The 21,907-nt window shown below is 38.2% G+C and overlaps 1 protein-coding gene across 4 annotated transcripts in view; it reads left to right on the forward strand.

Annotated features, from left to right (window-relative positions):
- LOC138762185 (mitogen-activated protein kinase kinase kinase 20-like) overlaps positions 1–21,907 on the forward strand; it is a 126,908-nt gene that overhangs the window by 66,179 nt on the left and 38,822 nt on the right. For all 4 annotated transcript variants that reach the window (XM_069935743.1, XM_069935747.1, XM_069935746.1 and 1 more), the window contains 5 exons: positions 7,171–7,215; positions 8,077–8,107; positions 9,229–9,368; positions 11,146–11,208; positions 15,930–16,022. In XM_069935743.1, the coding sequence (XP_069791844.1) occupies positions 7,171–7,215; positions 8,077–8,107; positions 9,229–9,368; positions 11,146–11,208; positions 15,930–16,022 (372 nt within the window). The remainder of the gene's footprint in view (positions 1–7,170; positions 7,216–8,076; positions 8,108–9,228; positions 9,369–11,145; positions 11,209–15,929; positions 16,023–21,907) is intronic.

Raw genomic sequence — 21,907 nt, forward strand, 5'->3', positions numbered from 1 at the left:
CATCTTATCCTTCCAAAGAAATTTTCTTACATATTTATTTAATTCCTGAAAAATAAATTCTGTGACAAGGATATAGGCAATGTTTGAAAAAGATATTCTAGGAAATATTTTCATTTAAAAACAATTAACTCTTCCCAATAATATTGGCAATTCCATATATTTATTTGTCATCTTCAAAAGGGTATAGTTCATTTTAAATGTATTATTTAAAGTATTATCTACTCATATTCCTAAATATGTTATTCCATTTACCAGCCATTTAAATTGCGTATCTCTTTGAGATATAATGGCCTCTAGTAAGAGGCATAATCTCACTTTTATCCCAATTTACTTTATAACCGGATACTGCTCCATATTCTTTTAATTTTAAATATAATTTACATAAAGATCCTTTGTTTCTATTAAGTAAATTATTACATCATCTGCAAATAAATTGATTTTGTATTCCTCTCAATCAACTTTAAAACCTTTAATATCAGAGTCAGATTGAATCAGTTCTGCTAATGGTTCTATTGCTAAAATAAATAAATTTGGAGATAAAGGACACCCTTGGCTACTAGATCTAGTTAAATGTTTGCCCATTTGTTGCAGCTTTAAGCACGTTAAATAAAAAGTCCCATTCTAATTTATCAAATGCTTTTTTCACATCTAAGCCCACTGCCACAATTAAGTCTCCTCTCGTTGGTACCAAATGTATTATATTCATGTTACGAGCCCAGAGGATCCCAAAACCTAGCAGCAATAGATATTCACCAAGACAAATGGTTACTTAAACAAAAGTTGCTTTTAATTATCTTTAAACTTGAAAACAGAATCAAACTTTAACTTATCACTATTAACTTACTTAACCCCCTTCTAATTCTAAGTGCAGATGTATGTAATGTATGTGTAAGTTCTAAAAAGTTCTTTGTTACAGCTTTAGCTTTTGGTCCATTATATGGTTCACAGTCCAATCTCACTTCTCACTCCTTCAAGTTCACTGATTGCAGGCAATTCTTATACTGTGCACGGATTTTAACATTTATAATGTTCACCAGGCTTTGGTGCTCGAAAGGTAAATGGTTCTTGTCGGTTTTCAGAGAGAGATTTGTTGTTCCCGGACATCCACAATGGTTGAACTTTCATCAGCCACATTAGTGTCTTCTGACGAAACTTTCCCCTTCAGGATAGTACAGATGATCACCTCTTTCTTTCAGGTCACCACAGAGTTCCTTTTTGTTTCACTTATTCCAAGTGAAACATTAGACAGCCAGTCCTCTCCTCTTACATGAACCACAAGGGCTTTGACCAGGCTGAACCAAGAACTCACAACTCGTCTTCCAAATTGGGGCTTTCCACAAGCTTGTCCGCTTGTCCTATTCCAGTCCCAGCTGCTGTTGCTGGCTGTAACATTGTAGAAGTGATCTCACTCTCTCTCTGAGAGAAAGCCTGTTTGACTCTCTCTGCTTGCAAAATCACATGACCTTCTTAGAACAGCTCCAGTCAATCTGTGGCTCCAACAAGATCTTTCATCTGTTGCCTTTTTGTAAACAACAATCCATTAGTGAAGTCTCTTGTGCACTCTCCAAACCTCTTGCAAAGGCTGTGAGTCGATATGTCTAGCATTATCAGAGCTCCAGAATTTCAAATAAGATCTGTTTTAAAGTGTTTGTATGTGACCTGCTCTAACAAACCTTTCCCAATTTATCTCCCAAAAACATATCTATATTCTCTATCACACTCAATAGTCTAGTCACATTATCTGTTATTTTTCTTTTTTTTTTAAACAAATCCAGTCTGATCCATATTTATTAACTTAGGGAAAAATTTTGCCAACCTATTCACTAATAACTTTGCTACTATTTTACAATCTACGTTTAATAATGAAGTAGGTCTATATGATGATGGTTTTAAAGGGTCCATCTTTCTTTGGTATTACAGTTATTATTGCTGTGTTAAAAGACTCCAGTAAGGTATGCGTTTCTGCCACCTGTTTTAGTACCTCCATAAAGGGAGGAATTAATACATCCCTTAAACTCTTTGTAAAATTCAGACAGGAAAGCATCCTTTCCTGGAAACTTATCACTTTGAAATGAGCTCAATGCTTTCCTCACCTTTATTGGGGTAAATGGAGCACTTAATTCTCTTTAATCTTCCAAATTTAATGCCAGTAAATTTATTTGTGACAAAAAAATGTCTATTTTATTATCATCATTTAAAGACTCTGATTTAACTTTGCATAGAATTTTTTGAAATTTTCATAATTTCTTGAGGCTTATAAGTAATTAAGATCATTTTTAGTTGCAATAATTGTTCTCGATGTTTGTTCTGTTTTTATCAGCCATACCTTGTGTGCTCTTTCAACTAATTCATAATACTTCTGTGTAATTCTCATTATCACTTTCTCTGTTCAAGATGTTTGTAAACTATTATATTGAAGTTTCTTATTAATAAGCCGTCTTCGCTCCTCCTCATTAACTTGTCTCTGTAAATCTTTTTCTGTTACCTCTCTCACCAATTGTTCTACTTTTTTCATATAGTCCTTCTTAACTTATTATTTCACCTCGTAAGTGCACTTTCATTGTGTCCCATAAAATAAATTTATTAGTGAGGGATTGCTTAAGGTGGTATGTGAGTGGAAAGGGAAGACCCAATTGTTACTGAAATATTTTGTTTGAGAAAAATTGTCATTGGTCCATTTCCTTTGGAGTTATGAAACCATGCACATAACGAGTCAATTAGGTACTATTAAAACTGTGGTTTTCAAACTTTCTCTTTCCATCCACATACCACCTTAAGCAATCCCTTACTAATCACAGAGCACCGATCGCATCAGGATTACTTAAAATGGGATGTGAGTGGAAAGAAAAAGGTGAGAACCACTGATCTAAATAATTCCTGTCTAGTTATGGTGGTTAAAGTGGTGAAGGTATTTTTTATGCATAGATTCATCTAATAATAAATTTTATTACTGATGATAGAAAAATGACAGCGATGGCACAGCTGCTGAAGCAGCAGGATGTCACTGGTGTGCACCCAGGAGAGCAGAGACACAGCTCTGAAGGGTTCAACCACCCAGTCCTAATGCTGGCAGCTCCTTACAGAGGCAAAACGGCTTGTTGGAGGAGCCGGTAGCGTTTTTTAAAGTAAAATCCTGCCACCAGGGGTCTGTGCCCAAGATGGTCACATCAGTGCTTGACAGTGACCACAAGGCATTGCAGACTCAAGGGAGCAGTAGACCAGTGCAGGGCACCAGAAACTGGGAGAACTCCCTCCCCCCCCCCCCCCCACCAAATCTGATGTTGAGAAAGAGAAGCATAAGAGACAATCCTACAGGGCAGTGACTGCAGTGGCTGAGGAACCCACAGAGACTGCAGGGGAGAACCTGCACAGGCTGAGGGCTGTTGGAGACTGGTTCATGGGAACAAGATTTTGGAGCCAGGATTTGAGAGGGTGCTGAGGGCAAGAAGAGTTCTCGAAGGGCCTTAGATGCTGAAGATGTTGTTCATCTGGAGCTCGGGTTGCCGATGGATTGGACAGGAGTTGGTGCGGCTGCGGAAGTGCTGGAGGCGAATCTGTGGACTCTCAGTGACTCTGAGGAACTCTCATTTGCTTCTCTTTCTCTCTTAGTGTAAAGGGTTCCGGGTGACACTAATTTTGCCTCTTTGCCTTACTGCAAGCAGAAGTCAATTTCATGTAATGTAACATTTTCTGTTTTATTGCATGACCATAAATCTTCTCTAAATCCATCATCTAGGTGATGGCCAGGCACCATTCATTGCTCGTCATCAGTCAGAAAAGTTAGTTATCACTGTTAACCCAATCTCATGTTCTTTTGATTTTTGGAAATTATGAAGGCGCATGAATGTTAACGTTAAGTCATGAGCTCTGCTGTCCAACATACTGTAGTTTATTGTTCCAAGTAGTTTCTACCTTTGACTGTGAAGTCACTCGGCTGAGGAAAGAAAAATTACTATTTTTGGTGATGAACAAGTAAACTATTTGCCCTTGGTTTTATCATGATTGCTCAGCTGTTATTAATTTTAATTAAAACAAAAATTTGGATCTTACATGGAATGTTGAAGTAAAGCAGATGGTATATTCGATGCCATTTCTCAGAAAATGCTGCACATTATCTGCTCTGATAATAGTATTAGTATACAGATTTCAGGTATTCTTAGTATTTCAGTTTCTTAATTTTAATTCTTCAGATGTTCGGAATGTGTTTATGCTTAATATTAAGCACGTCTAATGGCATTACAAGGTGATTAGACTGCATTAACAAGAGTATTTGTTAAAGAGAAAATGCTTTACCTAGCTGTACTTTACAAAATATAATTGCATTTTTTATTGATGAGCTGAAGGTTATCAAGCTTCAAGATGTTTCTCGAATGTTATTTTTGGCAGGGGAATTGATTTGCCATTTTGTTTAGAGGAATGTTGAGGTTTTTATTGAAGGATGGAGGAATGTGTAACGCTTACATAACATTTACAAATGGGGGCACAGCTGTATGCAGGCAGCAATGTGTCTCAAACAGATTTTGCCTGTTTTGGAAAACAGTCAAACTTTCCTTTGTTATAACCTGTACCATTCCTCAAATTCAGCAATTTCTCCATCAAAAAGTTTTACATGTTTTTTTTTTCAAAATGCTTGTTCATTATTGATGGTAAAACCATAAAAATAAACAATTATTTCCAAGATTCAGAAAGATCAGCCCGTGCCATTTTCTGTTGTATCACCTCAACTGAAGCACTAATTATTGTTAAACATTCCACAGTTAAAAATCAACACAAGAACATAAGATCATGACTGGTGTCAACACCACTTATCTGCTCACTCCCCCAATCTCTTAACTCCATTGTCCTCCTAATAAATAGCACGTTCTACTTGAATATGTTCAGTGATTCTTCCTCCATGGTTCCCTGGGGCACTGTGATACTCTGAAAGAAGAGATTCCTCCTTAACACTGTCTTCTGAAATTATGCCCTCTGGTTCTAGATAACCCTCCCAGGAGAAACATCATCTTTCTGCCTTCCCTGTCAATTACATTCAAAATCATGAATGTTTCAATAAGATCATCTCTCACTTTCCTGAACTCTTTGTGAGAAGGTAGCTGAGCTGAAGCATGCCTGTGAAGCTGACTTGTATAAATTACAGCCAGTTGTGCCACTGACGAGTGAGGAAGCCAAGCTCTGTGTGTATTAGGGCAAAGTCCAATGAATGGTGGAAATCATAACTCAGAATTGTGTTAAATAGACGGATTTGGCAACTGGGAAGTATCTGGCAAAAGACAAACAGTTAAACTTGAAGATTGACCTTTCAATAGTTCTAATCTTGTTTATTTTTGGTAACTCAACCAAGTGTTGATTTACCAAATATTAGGCCAACTTGCAAAAAACACTTTATGAATCAAATTAATTAAATGATTCTGATAATAAAACATGCTGAAAGTGTTACGCTGTCAAAATTGATACATTAAAATAACTGCTTAAGATCATACAGTGTTGATTGATGATTATTCTGCATGTAGCCATTTTCACAGTCATAATTTATACAAGCAATGAAGACAAATGTTCCACTAATAGTTGCTATTTTTTTACTTAGTTGAAGGGTTACGGAATACGACATTTAGAATGTAACGTGCATGAAATTCTTTGATTTTTGTCCACTGAAAGGCAGACAGTCGTCACCTTGTCCAGCGCCCCTCGCAGAAACCTCCAGCTCCTGGTGTTCCTAGGCAGTCTCCCCTCCAAGTAATGATCAGTCCTGAGCCTGTTTAGCTTCCGAAATCAGACAATCTCAGGCGTTTCCAGGCTATTGAAGGTGCTAAATGATTATTAACAATGGATAAATGTTGGTGCATTGCCTTAAATTTAAAGCTTTTTTCCCCCAATATTTTCCTTCAATCTAAAATGGAAATTTGGCACAATATGTGAACATCACAGTGTGGTAAAGAAACACAATAAATGACAAATGGAAAGCCTAGGAATAAATTACAAAAGTGTCTGAAGAATACATCTCTGAATAATACGTAATGTGATGAATTCATAATAAAAGCCCCAGAGGGCTTCAGATAAATGTGTATATTTTTAAATGCTAGAGTTACTGTGTTTAATATATATATATATGTATATATATAGATATATATATATATATAGATATATATATGTACATATATAGATATATATATAGATATATATATGTATATATATAGATATATATATAGATATATATATAGATATGTATATATATAGATATATATATAGATATATATAGATATATATATAGATATATAGATATATATATAGATATATATATAGATATATATATAGATATATATATGTGTGTGTGTGTGTGTGTGTGTGTATATAATATAAAGTGTATGTGTGTATAGATCTCAGGTACAAATAAATTATTGGAGTTGTCTAGCCAACCAATGCATGTGCTATTTTTTTTAAACTGAAACTTATTGGTCAAATGTTAAACAGAAATATAATGCAATCAGGTGACTAAGTGTGTTGTAAATTGAAAATCCACTAGTCATTTTCTGTTTCTATTTATAACCTTGCTGTTTAGAAAATGGTGTTAAAGATTTACTGCCTGAAGTGGCCTAGTACCTCTTTTTAATGGAGTACTGCATCCATCTGTGGGATTCAAGTTTCAGGCATTTGGATTGAGCTGGGTGAGGTGCTCGTTCCACTGTCCTCCATACCTGACCGTTCCATTTCATTTTATAGGAATCATGTTGACCTCTCATGTTCTGCGATCCATTTATTTTACTGGACAATTTTTTTTAAATTCTGTCAACGACCATGAGGAATTTCCAACCTAAACATTCCATCTCATTTAAAAGAGGAGGGCAAGGAAGTGAGAGAGCTGAATAGAGATGACGAGGATCAAGGATGACGAGAAGCAGCCGTGTTCTTCATTAGGAGGAGACACCAATTTTAATGTTGAAATAAACATTCCATGGCATGAAATTTTATCTCCCTGGCTAAATTTAAATTTCAAATTGTGCTTTTATTCAGTGTATGCAGAACAAAATTGACTCACATCTAACATTAGTACACTGTGAGACTATGACAGCAAGCCTTTTTTTGAAATGTCAGAACAAAATCACTTTATTTGCACATGTATTTCTGTAATGACATCACGATTGTGTAGTAATGATTATACTTCCTGTTACACAGTTGTTGCCATCCATCGATATATACTCTTGGACAGAGGAAGATGTGGTAAGCATTTGATTCCCCTTATGAACATAAAATTTGGAGCAATATTGAACAGTTGAATAATAGGACAATAATGAATTTTCTGCTTTTATCATGAGGTAAATTATTATTCTGGGCTAGAGCTAGACTGTTGCGTCGTAGGTGGCCATTCAGTAAGAGAGTACCTACTGTGCATTAGGGAGAACAAGGGACTATTTGGAGGGCAAAAACGGTAACACTAGGTAACGTTTTAAAGCATTTTTTTTTAACTTTCATAAGTTTACTCATAATTCAGCAACATAATGGTAAATTGAGATCGGTTTTAAAAAAGCCAAAACAGTACTTGAGTCACTTTAGCCCAGAACATCTCAAGAATACTCCTACCCTACTGAGTGCACTCAAAATGGATGATTCCAAGGACGCTTAGTCTACGAGCTGGCTCTGAATGAATCGGCAAGGCCTGTAAATGGCAATCCCTGTTTACACTAAAGCTTTGGCAGCTAGCTCCGCGGACCCTTAGGCATGCCTGCTGTCAAAACCACATAGGACTTTGTCTATGTGTGAGTTTTTCTGGCATTCATGAAGAGTGCCAACATCAGCCCACAGTGGAGAGGAGCTCTCAGGAATTTCAGGACTAGTACATTTGTAGGTAATTATGTGAGATTCCCAAGTTATTGACAATTAGGATTGCTCAGAAAGATCCACGTATAACCACTTGCAATTCTTGGGAAAATCAGATGTTTTTAATGCAATGCTACAAAATAGTGTTTCTCTACATTTTATAACAGGTTTTTGCTAATGTGAGCCTTTTCATTGGCTTTATTAATTAGAAATTAGAAAATGATGCTTCATTACTGTAATCGTGTCCTTATTTATCTTTTACAGTACTTTTGGATTCAACAATTGTTAGAAGAAGGTAATATAAATCATTATTGGTTCTTAGAATTGCGAGAGTTTCTGTACATTTGTAATGGATAAATATTGGGAGAATTTGGTAAGATTTAGAGTAGGTTACATACACATTTTAAAACAGATCTTATTTGAAATACTGAAGAATTAATATTCAGTAACATTGCAAGATCTTTGGAGACTTTTATGTACATTTAATAAGTAGGTGCTAATTGAAATGATGTCATGAAATGAAAGACCATTGTTTTGGAGGAGACAAACTGGCTGTTTTACAAGTACCTACAGTGTGTTCACAGAAAGGTCACTCCTGGGTTTTGTTTATCTAAGACAACAGCTTGACCAAGAGAGAAGAACTCCTGTTGTTTGCTGAAGAAGGTGGGGTTTTTACAAGTGAGAGAGTCACATGTGCTTTCTGGCAGTCTCAGTTAGAGAGAGAAAGAGAGACAAGATGAACCCTCTCAGCCAGTACGTGTGACACTGAAAAGAGACTTAACAGTCACGGCTGAAACAAGCCAGGAAGAGCTGGTTGGAAACTGGAAGTTCCAGAGCAGTGGATGGCTGGAAGTGCTATCTGTCTGATGTTTCTCTTGGAATAAGTGGAACAGAAAGGAACTCTGTGGTAGCCTGAAGAAAGTGGTTACCATCTGGAAAAAACCCTGATGGGGCAAGTTTCATCAGCGAGACCTTGAGGTGACTAATGGTGGTTCCTCAGTTGTGGAAACCCTGGAGCTACAAATCTCTCTCTGCAAACCCTACAAGAACCTTCCTGAGCGGTAAACATTTACCTTTCAAGCACCAAAGCCTGGTGAACTTTATACATATTAAATTTTGTGCACAGTATAAGAATTGCCGGCAACCAGAGAAATTGGAAGAAGGAGAAGAGAGATTGAACTGTGAACCAAAGAACTTTTCTTAAATTTACACACACATTACATACACATGCGCTTAGAATTAGAAGGGGGTGAAGTATAGAGATAAGTTAAAGTTTGAATCTGTTTTAATGTTTAAAGATAATTAAAAACAACTTTGTTTAAGTAAATACTTGTCTTGGTGAATTTCTATTGCTGCTGGGTTTTGGGGTCTTTTGGGCTCGTAACAATAGTAATTTCTGTAACTTTGTGATTATAGGTGGCACAGATTGTGACATGAAAGGCTATGCTGAACTGTTCAAAAATCACCACATCACTGGCCGAAGGTTACTCTTGCTGGCAGAGCAAGATATGAAAGACATGGGAATACAATCCAAAGGACACATCATTCATTTAAAGGTGTGAAGAAAATAAAAGCCTAAAGAAGTAACTGAGTTGTTGCCATTTTAATTAATGCTTGCGACTTTTGCATGCGGCAAGGTTCTGGCAAAGAGGTTTTCTCTTGCATATCCAGTGCCACCACCAAGCAACCCTGAGTATTTTGGATTTTTATTTTGTACACCAGTAATTATTTAATATTTTATTATTGTCAATTCAATATATTTTATGCTTGCTTATTGAATAGGTTTTACTCTGTTCCTGCATGGGATGTTGAATTGTTTCATTGTGAAATGCATTGCTTTTGATTTTGCTCTGATTGGCATATGCCAATAAATCTCTTTAATCTGAACAGAAAGAATCAAAATTTATTGTCATGAACACGTGTCACAAAAATTGTTGTTTTGTGACAGCATTATTGTGCATTACAGTGCAAACATTGCTATAAATTATATTTTTGTAAATGCACGAGTTAAAAAAATAAATAAATTGGTGCAAAAGAAAATCTAAAAAAGTGGTGCATTGTCCATTCATAAATGTGATGGTGATGGGGGAAGAAGTTTTTGTATCGTACCTCCCTCCTGATGGTAGCAATGAAGAGAGCAAGGCCTGAGTGGTGAGGATCTTTGATGATAGAGGCTGCTTTCTTGAGACACCACCTTTTGTAGATGTCCTTAATGAAGTGGAGACTGATGCCATGATGATACTGGCCGAGTTCACCACTCTCTGGAGCCTTTCCCTTTCCTGTGCATTGGCAACTCCATACCAGACAGTAACGCAACCAGTCAGAATGCTCGCCACGGTACACCTGTAGAAACTTGAGACCGTCATTGGTGACATGCCAAATATTCTCAAATTCCTAACAAAGTATAACTGCCGGTGAGCCTTCTTCATGATTCCATCAACTTGAAGGCCCCAGGATGCATCTTCAGGGATGTTGACACCCAGGAATTTTATAGTTATTGACCCGTTCCACTGTTGACTCCTCAGTGAAGACTGGTTTGTGTTCTGTTGGTTTCCACTTCCTGAAATCCACTCTCAGTTCCTGCGTTTTGCTGACGTTGAGTGCACAATTGTTGGTGTGACACCACTCAGCCAGCTGATCGATCTCACTCCTTTATACTTCCTTGTTGCCATCCATAATCCTGCAGACGACCGTGGTGTCATCGGCAAATTTGGCGAGAGCATTTGAATTGTGCCTGGCCACACAGTCATGGGTGTACAGTGAGTAGAACAGTGGCTAAGCACACATCCTTGAGGTGCGTTTGTGTTGATTGTCATCTGTACTGTGATGTAGTGAAAAGCTTTATTTTTCATGCCATTCAAAGAGTCACTCTGCTCGAGTTCCTTCGTGCAAAAAATGGTAGAAAAAAAGAAAACAACGGAAGACCTTTCGGAGATGGTGAGCGGTCAAGGATCGCGCCACCACCTTTGTAGCCATCTCCTGCAACTCTATTTGGTTCTTTTGTTCCCGCATATGGTAAACAAATTCATGAGTGATTTAGAGCACAAAAATTTTGTTTCTGTTAAGCTGAAAAATGGATATTTTGCTGCAAATGCCTCTGACATATTGTCAGAATAGACCTGAGGGGCCGAATGGTCTACTATGTGTACTATAAAACAGAAATTAAATTGATAATAGTTATTTTAAAAATCTAATGAAGGGTTAGCAGCTGCATTAGTTGATCTATAATATTTCCAGAAAATTGATGAAATGTTAGTTAACTTGTTAGCATTTAGATGAAAATTAGTTGAAAGAATTATCTGCTGTTTTTTAAAAAAATCTCTTCTCTTTCAGACTGAAATTGAAAAACTGACCCTTAACTACTTGAACTTATTTCATTTTCCTCCATTAATTAAGGTAGGTAAATGAACCACGTCACATAAAATGAATGTTAATCATCTTGTTATTTATTGTTTGGAATTTAATTGTTCTTGATGCATTCTGGATTTTAAAAAAATTATTTATTTAGAAATTAAAACAATCCAGTATTTTTTTAAAGCTGTTAACCCTTTCGACTCTGGCGATATTTTAACCTTTCATAATATATACTCTGGATTGGGTCCATGAGTAAACTACAATATGAACACCAGTATGAACCAGGTGGTGGTTGGGTCAAAAATCGGTCCCGTTAAACGGGGTTGTGGAGTATATGTGCTAGTTGGTAGTCTCCAATAACGGACATGAAGTCCAAAGAGTTAATAAGCAGATGTAGAAGATTTGTAGAAACCTTATCACAACATGGTATTAACATGCATCTATTGAACACCTCATGATATATGTATATTTTAAATTGTTAGTTCCAAACTGTCACGATTTTTGTACTTTATACATAGTCACGTTGATTACTTGGTTATGAAGGTCATAAAATGCTCAGCTCCTTTGGATGCACGGTTAGCACAACACTATGCTGGTACAAGCGAAGTGGTTTCGAATCCAGCTCTGTCTGTAAGGTTTGTTTGTATGGGTTTTCCCCAGGTGCTCTGTTGTAGGTTAATATGGGTGTAATTGGGTAGCATGGGTTTAAATGGCCAGAATCAGCTTCTACAATGCTGTAAACAAAACTTAAACCTTTAAAATTAAAGGTTACAACTGGAAGTCTTTTTTATTGTGTTTCACTCATCCCTCAGTACTCACTTCCCTTACTTGGTTGTGGTTTATGATATTGTTACGAGCCCAGAGGATCCCAAAACCCAGCAGCAATAGGTATTCTCCAAGATAAATGGTTACTTAAACAAAAGTTGCTTTTAATTATCTTTAAACATGAAAACAGAATCACACTTTATCTAATCACTATCAACTTAACTAACCCAACTTAACCCCCTTCTAATTCTAAGCGCATGTGTATGTAATGTGTGTGTAAGTTTAGAAAAGTTCTTTGATTCACTGTCCAATCTCACTTCTCATTCCTCCAAGTTTACTGGTTGCAGACAATTCTTAGATTTGTGCACAGAATTTCACATTTATGCAGTTCACCAGGCTTTGGTGCTTGAAAGGTAAATGGTTACCGCTCAGGAAGGTTCTTGCCGGTTTTCAGAGAGAGATTTGTTGTTCGCTGGACACCCACAATGGATTCCTTTTTTAATCAGCCATGTCAGTGTCTTGCCGAAGAAACTTGCCCTTCAGGGTTATCCAGATGATAACCTCTTTCTTTCAGGTTACCACAGAGTTCCTTTTTGTTTCTCTTATTTCAAGTAAAACATTAGGCAGCCAGTCCTCTCCTCTTGCATAAACCACAAGGGCTTTGACCAGGCTGAACTAAGCAGTCACAACCCATCTTCCAAATGGGGTTTTTCCACAAGCTTTCCAGCTTGTCCTGTTCTAGTCCCAGCTGCGGCTGCCAACTGTAGCACTGCAGAACTGATTTCTCTCTCTCTCTCTCTCTCTCTCTCTCTCTCTCTCTCTCTCAGAGAGAAAAAAGCCTATTTGACTATCTCTGCTTGCAAAAACCACGCGACCCTCTTAGACCAGCAAGCTGCACTCCCAGACAGCCTGCGGCTCCGAACACCTCTGATCTCTTTCATCTGTTGCTTTTCAAAACAACAATCCATTGGTGAAGTCTCTTGGGCACTCCCCAAAGTTTTTGCCAAGGCCCCCAGGAGCCACCCTGTCTGGCTTAAGCAGAGTTGCAGTATTTTAAATGAGATCTGTTTTGAAGTGTTTGTATGTGACCTACACTTAAAAAAAACTGCCTCAATTTATCTCCCCAAAAACATATCTATATACAATACAAACACAACATAATCTGTCACAATATCACTTTCATTACTCCACTGATCAGAGAGCAATTGCATTTAATCTAACAGCTTCCTGTAAAAATAGTTTTTTTTTCATGTGGTTTGCATTTGGTGGTAATTCATTCTTGGTTCGCTGGGCTTTTAAAATTACTCTGGAAGTGAGTGCTCTGTGCAATTGCTTTCTCTCCCTGTATACTGACTAGTTGTCTTCAAATGGATTGACAATGGACTTACTAAATTTGATCTCAGTCCTTCCAGATTAAAAAGGGAGAAATCGATGCAAATAGTCAAAACATAATAGCCATACTTTGTTCCGTTTTCTTCTGTAGCCTCTCATCAAGTGGAATATTGTTGAAAAATTACCATTAAAGTAATAACAAACAAAACAATTATAAATAGTAGATTGATTTTTTTTTAGGAATAAATGAGGGGATAGCAGTCGAGAAATGAAATAAAACTTCATTCTCATGATGTTGATTATGGTCTCTAAAGACTGGAATTAGTACTACATATTCCAGTTATATTTGTGAAAAGTTATTATTTGAAGTAAAGTGAATTAATTCAGTGGTAAACAAGAGAGACGCAAATGCTGGAAACTGGAGAAACACACAAAATGCTGGAGGCTCTCAGTGTGTGGTTCAGGCGCCATCCATAGATGGGAGTAGATATTTGACATTTTGGGCTAAACCCGTCATAGAGAAATAGCAAGGAATGGGCAGACGCCCAAATAAAAGGGTTGGATGAGGACCAGCTTCGTTCCTTCCTCACCCTCCCCTCCCCCCCCCACCTCTTCACCTTTTTATTCAAGCAAGTTCCCCTTTTCTAGCTATTACCAATGAAGGGTTTCGGCCCAATATGTTAACTGTCTACTGCCTTCGCTGCATTCTGCCTGACCCTCTGAGTTCCTTGAATATTTTGTGTGTTTCTCTGACCAAATTGAATGGCAATGTTCCTGATACTTTATGAAACTAGAGTAGCAAAACATGCTGTATCTTTGATGCATTCACACTGTTCTGTGACAGGGGGCCTTTTGTGGAATGCCAACACCTGCAGTTTCCGTGCAGACATTCTGGGTAATCTGTCCACTGACGTAGAACTGAAAAGGACTATTTTCTATCACCAACACTTGATACAACTACATTAATATATAAATCTGTTAATCTAAACTTCTTGAAATGTAAGTTCACTTAAACACAAATACTTAGCACGATTCATGGTCTTCTGCACAAAACCATTCTTCCATGCAGCCACAACTCTGAGCTCTCTATCTCTCTCGTGTCTTTCCTCTTCCTAACCATCCTCAGTGTTTTAAAATCAATGATTTGTATCATTTAATCACAAGGGTCAGAACTTTGTTCTATCATTCAGCTCCAGTGTCTCTTTAAAGCAAAAGCAAAGTGTTGTCTTCAATGTTTCATTGTCAAATTTCAGAAAAGAAAATGGGAAAATCCCATAAAATATTTCCTTCTTTTTTCACTTATTCAAAATTACTTCATGCAGTTATCTTGATTGTCAAGTGCAATAAGAGCCACCAAAGCTTCATTCCAAAATGCCTTTGTGACCAATTTGACCACCAAAACAAGGAAGGGCCACTGCTCACCCCCATGTGCCCGATGATCCCCTACTGTCAGTATCTGAGGATGACCTGTAGGGTGCCTTCAGGAGAATGAATTCAAGGAAAGCATTGGTCCAGTCGGAGTACTGAAATCCTGTGCTGACCAACTAGCCAATATTTTCATATATTCTTCGCCCTCAATATCACCAAAACCAAGAGCATTGGATCGGAGGTAAATCAACAGCACTGGGGTCTTCCTTCTCCACCATCGAAGTGATTTACTGGGATCATTGTTTAAAGAGAGCTCATAAAATCTTTGATGACCCTTACTACCCTGGGTGCAGCATCTTCCAGCTACTCTTCTCGATAAAGAGATACAGAAGTATTAGAGCCAGAGCCACCAGGCTGAGGAACAGCTTCTTCCCTACGGGCAGCGAAACTGCAGAATGACTGCTGAACAGCTAAAACAACTCCCTGAGACTCCACTATTTACTAATAATATTACTTTTAAATATATTTCTGTACTTGTTTGTATGTGTATTTGCACTGTGGACTGAAGAATGCTGTTTTGTCAGGTTGTACTAGTACAATCAGACGATAAGTAAACTTGAACTGATCTGATTGTGGACTTTAGGAAGGGAAAACCAGAGGTGTAAGATCCAGTGATCATTCAGTGATCAGAGTTGGAGAGGGTGACCAAATTTAAATTCCTGGGAGTCCTACGTCAGAGAACCTTACCTGGACCCCAACACACTAATGCCATTGTGAAGAAAGCACATCAGCATCTCTACTTCCTCAGGAGTTTATGAAGGTTCGGTATGATATCAGAAACCTTGAGAACATCTACAGATGTGTGGTGGAAAGTCTGCTAACCAGCTGCTACAATATGGGAGTATCAATACCTTGAAGAAGTGGAAGGCCTTGCAAAAGATAGTGGACATCAGAGGCAAAACTCTCCTTACCATCAAGAAAATCTACATGGTGTGCTGCCATCATTATCATTGAGAATTTAGGCTATTAGACCTGAGCTGTTCCTAGGATCCTTTGGGCTATTTGTACTGGTTGTCTGCACCGTTTAGGTAGACAGCTTGGTTGGCATGGACAGGTTGGGCTGAAGGGCCTGTTTCCATGCTGTAAAATTCTATGACTGGTGCTTCATAATAAATGTTGGCAAAGTGTTAAAATGATCACTCCCTGACACAATGCAATACAACTATTTTTTTGTGTTATAATTAGAAATATTTTATTTGGAAAGATCAATATAAACCACTGAACATTTTCTTTTGAAGGGAGATGATTCGGAAGAAGATGATATTGGAGAAAAGATACTGAATCTTGATCTGCTTTTTGGTTATCATTTAAAGCCAGGGAAAGGATCACAGGTAATGCCTTTTCCATTTCAGTGCTTTGGTATGTATGTTAGGACTACACAGTGCATGAGTGATGCGAGACATGCTTGCTAAGATTCCAGCTGTGTATCTCTATGATAAGCATCCACAAGGATTTTACTCCCAATGAAAGATTAGCAGTTGCTGGGACGACTAGTGTGATTAAAGCCTCCCAAACAGCTTGTTCAGTGGCAGTTTTCGGAGGTTGGAAGTTTGCTCTTGATTGTTGGAACAATTTGGCAGTGCTCTAGTTAGATGACTGAAGCTCATTCTCAGCACTCTTTGTGGTTACTTTTGCCCCGTTGTCTTTGAGAAAGGATTGAAAGACCTGGCAGCATTTTCAAACCAATGGGATCTGCATTGAAAACGTTGTGCCAATCACAAGCAAGCAACATGTATCTCTCTTCAGGACATTTAATTTCTGGATTTGAATATGAAATTTCATGATGCCAGACTGGAATGCTGTAATTATATTACATTTCCCATTACATACCACCAACGCTAAGACACCAGTTACAAACCAATTCGAATCCTTTGAACAATCACATCTCTTTTGATGTAAATACTCCAACAGTGATCACCAAATGAAAGCAATATTTAAGATGAAAGTACAAAGAAGAATACACGCCTTTTAGAGAGCGCGGGAACAGTTTCTTTTTTTGTGCCCAGTAGTGGCAAAAAATATGGACAGCTGATATGCCACCATTTGGTTGATTGTGAAAAATATGCAACCAACTGAAATGGTCTTGCTCTTCTACACGCAAAACAGCCCTTCTTGTATTGCTGCCTTAATCTGAGAACACAACTTCACAGAGCTTTGTGTGTCAGCAGGATTTCTGTGCAACCATGCTTACAACATCAGAAGTAATTAAACATGTGCAGTAAATAAGGCAGCTATTGACTGGATATTTATTTGGTGATAATATTAAAAGATCTGGGTATATCTATCGTTTTGGGTGGTTTGGGGAGTGCACATTTTGATTAATGATTCTGATTGTGAACGTGGCTCCAGAGTTGGTGAGTAAAACCTCCCAAACACTTGGGGTGTACGTCACTTATGCAAGTTATAGGGCCTGTGAAATCTGCTTCAGTGCCAAAGCGGATTCCAGGAACCGGCATCCTGACTTGCGTCATTACCCCTTTAAGGGGTTTACTCATTCGGCTCACATCATTAAAATACCACTGTATCAGCAACAATATCCTCCATCTCTAAAGGTAAAGGTTCCATTATTGTCACATTAGAATGTAGCATACGTGAAATTCCTTTCACCACTGTAAGGCGGCCAGAGAGTTGCCACTTTGTCCAGAGCCCCTCACAGAAACCTACAGCACCTGGTGTCCCAAGGCGGTCTCCCCTTCAATTAATGACCAGTCCTGAGCCTGCTTATCTTCCAAGATCAGACAATCTCAGCATATTCAGGCTATTAGGCTTCTATGACACTCATTCAAACCATCTGCTTCATTAGACTACTATATGATGTGACTTCACCTAACAGTTATACATTTGAAAAAAAAATGCAATGCTAGAAAGTGGAATAAAAGCCAAGATACAGTAGGTTAGTTTTTTATGCTAATTTCTCGTGGTGTTTGCTCTTTTGCCTCGTCTATTGTTTGGTACAGGAAGATGCCGATTATAGTTTGGTGGAGAATAAATCATCGAACAAGGATCCATAGTTTTGTGAACGAAGGTAAGGATGGTGATGGTCATTTGGTTGTGTACTTGGATGAAGGTCGCTGATTTTTGTGGTCCAGTGAAGTTTGCTAGTTCTGCTTTGGTAAAAGTTGTAAGTTCTGTGGTTCTGATAAGGTTGGTGCTGTGCCGAGCAGGAGAGCTGGCGGGTAGAAAGACGTTCCAGGTTAGTAGATTGTTGGAGGCAAGTGCATATTTGGTAGTTCAGTGGCAGTTCTGTGGTCAGTAACTTGTGAAGCTTGTTGGCTGTGTGATTTGGTGGATACATTTGTTGTTTTAATTCACATTTATGCATTCACTAAGATTAGGAGGAGCTGCAACTAACATAAAATGTTCTATCTTTAAGGTAGGTCTACAGATTTATAAATATAAAAAAAAATTACGGTCGATTGCAGAACACAAGAAAATAGGAGCTGTCAGTCCTGCCTCTTGTGCTACGTGATCATGGTGATGTACACAGGCCTCATCTCCTTCAAATACTTACCTGACTCCATCTCATGGCCTGGCTGACACCACCCTCTGTACTGGACAAACTAAAAATTCACTGACCTCTGAGAGGAGAAATTTGTCTGCATTTCTGTTTTAAATAACCGGTCCTTTATTTAAGAATTAAATCCCATTGTGACTCACCTACCAATTAAAACATCCCTACCTCTCATCTGTCGAGACCCCTTTGGATCTTACATGTTTGAATAAGGTCATCCCTTATTAAACTCCAAAGAATGTAAATCTAAATTGTCAAACTTTTCTTGACAGGACAGCATTCTTATCCCAGGAATTAGCCTGATCAATCTTTTTGGACTACCTCTCAAACTACTATATCCTTTTCTAGATAAGAGGATCAAAACTCTGCACAAATTCCAGGTGTGGGGCTCATCAGCACAATGTACAACTGTAACCAAACCTCTATTTTTAAACTCCAACCCCTTCGCAAAAAGGCAAAATCGCCTTCTTAACTATTGGACCTCCCGGAAACGTTTTGTTTCATGCACGATAACACCTATATATCTCTGAACATGACTCGTTTGGAGTCTCTCACCCTTGAGATAGTAATCTGCCCCTTCCTTGTGAAAGGAAAGAGCCTGACCTAGAACTTCCCCATTTTCCAGTTTTCACCAAATCACTCAATGCCCTTATTGCAACGTGCTCATCCAACTATTTTCGATTCATTGGCAAACTTGGTACCCTTGAATTTTGTTTCTTCAACCAGGTTCCTAAATGAAATAGTAAATAATTAAGGACCAGAACTGATTCCTGGGCTGCTCCATGCGTTATTCCATCAGCCTGTAAAGGGCCCACTATTCCCCATTTTTAGATTTCAATTCATGTTAACAAATTTACTCCAATACCTTTGACTCTATTTACGTACCAGCACATTGTTAAATGCCTTTTAGCAATTTAAATACACATCTACAAGTTCTCCCCATCACATCCTTAAAGAATTTGAGCATGTTTTTCAAAACATGATTTACCTTTCATAAACACACAGTGACTAAGCTTAATTATATTCAACTTTTCTAAATAATTTGCTATTTTTTTAATATTGACTCCAGCATCTTGCCAACCCTACATGTTAAGTGATGTGTTATGAATACTGAAAAGGCAAGACTGAAGAATTCAATATTTTTCTCTTTTTTTTTAAACCATTTGTGACTCATTGCCTTTCTCATAGGTTTGATACCATGCTCATTTCATCTTTTTTTGAAAAAATCCAAATCCAGAATCCAAGAAAAAGTATCCGTCACCAATTGAGGACCTAATGTTCTCAACTTACTATTCTTAGACTGCACTTGAGTGATGTTCGTCAATTAGTCCAGGTTTGAGAAATACTTTGTTTTTGATCCTTTGAATGGAATTCAAACTACTCGTGAAATTTTTACCCAGCTTACCTTTCTGAATCCAATATTAGCTGATAACACCAATGAAACTTTTCAGGTAGTTCACTGCCACGACCAGCCTTTACTCGAAAATGTAATTCTTTTTCTCTGCCCTTGCAAACTAACTGCATCCCCACTCTCTCCCTCCTAACTTCTCTCAAATGTTTCAAAATGTAATAGCCATCAAATTTTAGCCCATATTACCCAGCACTCGCTGTTTGAATTCCATCATTCCTGTCTGTAACCCTGCCATTGGACTGAGGCAGCTCTGACCAAAGTCACTAATGGTGGCATCCAGTGTGATTATGGTACATTTCAGTAACCAGCATTGCCATTATCTTTCACCTGGATAAGTCCGCATTTGCATGGTTCTTCCATTTTAATCTATTGTGGAATCGGCAGATAAGTCCACTCATTTCCTTGTTTACGCTGTTACTTTCATTATCTCAAGACCTTGACCTCCCTGCCAATTTTTCATCTGCGTTTCGCCATTGGCAATATAATTTGAAAACCGAGCATCGGCTTCCACATGTTCAGTACAGCACTAAGCTCTGCCTTAGGACAATGGCGGAGTTAATAGGGTCGTTGCCTCACAGCCCCCGATCATTACTGACATTGCTGATGACCTCGTAGACTTTGCATGTGCTCCCTGTGACTGTGTGGTTTTCCTTCTGGTGCTCTCGTTTTCTCTTGCATTCTGTATATATGCGTGGATTGGTAAGTTAATCTGTTACTGTAAATTGACTCCAGTGTGTATGTGAATGTGAGAATGTTGGGAATTGATGGGAAGAATAAATCTCAGGGAAAATAAGTAGGGAATTGGGGTTGTTCTAAGATTATGGACTTAATAGACTGAAATGGCTCTCTCTCTCATCGGGAAATGTAGAATTTACCTTGCCACCACCTCCTTTGATTAATCTCTTCCCCACCCCACCTCCCCAACTACTATCCCAATATTCTGAGATACTTTGACGGACGTCCAGTACGTCGAGCAGATATTTCGTTGAAATAAACAATTAAGAGCATTGAAACTACTGCCTTCAACCCCTGAACTGCAGCAGATCCAACACTGGTCCTTTCAACGTTTCCTTTCCCACCATCCAGGGAACCCCAGTTGTCATTCCAGGTGAAGAAAAGATTCACTTGTACTTCTACCAATTGTCTCCTCTATTAAATGCAGAGGTGATACAGAGACTTTGTTGCAACTTTAGTTCTCTATCTCACTCTCAGCCTGACTCACCTGTTTGTAGCCTTCTGAATTGCCCAATGCAGATTTAAAGAACAGCGCCTCACCTGTCCAAGCACATTTCATCCTTCAGGACTCTTTCAAATTCTTGCTTTCTTTGTCTATATCAGGGCTTGTTGTGTTTTTGCTGTTAATCGTCTAACTATGATATTGGCTCAGTATATTTCCCACTCATTAGCGCACCCTGGCCTGTTATTTGCAAATGTCACATCCCCATGATCATTTGGCACAGTTCTAATCAAATGTCTTTAACTGGATATGTGAACCAGGTGTCTTTTTTCCACAAATGTTTCCTGACCGAATGAGCATTTCCAGTATTTTCTGCTCATGTTCCAGATTTCCAGGCTCTGCTGTTTTACTGATTTCCATTCTCTCATCATCAGCTTCGTTCCCCTCTATGGAATGAAACTAATCCATTTGCAAACCCTACATCATACATACCTGTGATAGTACAGACCTATCACCAATGTATATAGTTACAGTATCTAGAGTGTAATGACTGTGCTTACAGCGATTGGCTGAGAGCTTAGCCACGCCTACTGTCTGGGCCTTAAAGGGTTGTGTCCCTAGCCAGGTCGGATCATTCCGGACTGGTCGGCCACCTGTGAAGAGCTCCTGGCTTTTGCTAATAAAAGCCTTGGATTGGATCAACAAGTCTTTGGTTCTTTCGACGAGCTCTACAATACCCAAGTTGAACTTTGGACCAAAACTTCCAGGTCTATTACCAAGATAACCATGTTTTCACCCAACATTTCCTGACCACACTCCACCTCAATTCAATTACAAGAAAAATTCCGTTCATATCTTTACCATCTCTGGGCTTGAATATTTCCAGGTGCTTCTTGCTGTCCTCTATAACTCTACACCCATTTAACAAAAGGTCATTCAAATCATTGCTGCCTCTTTTCTAATTCAGGTCTAGTGCTCTTCTCCTTTCATATCTGCTGACCTCTACTGATGCCTGGTTAAACCATTTCTATTTATAACATTTTCATGCTTATTTTTAAATCTTTCTTCCCTGAACTCCTCCAACACATAACCTTCTGATGTACAGTGCCCTGCATAA

This window comes from Narcine bancroftii, chromosome 4 (genome assembly GCF_036971445.1).
Source record: "Narcine bancroftii isolate sNarBan1 chromosome 4, sNarBan1.hap1, whole genome shotgun sequence".
NCBI classification, from domain to species: Eukaryota; Metazoa; Chordata; class Chondrichthyes; order Torpediniformes; family Narcinidae; genus Narcine; species Narcine bancroftii.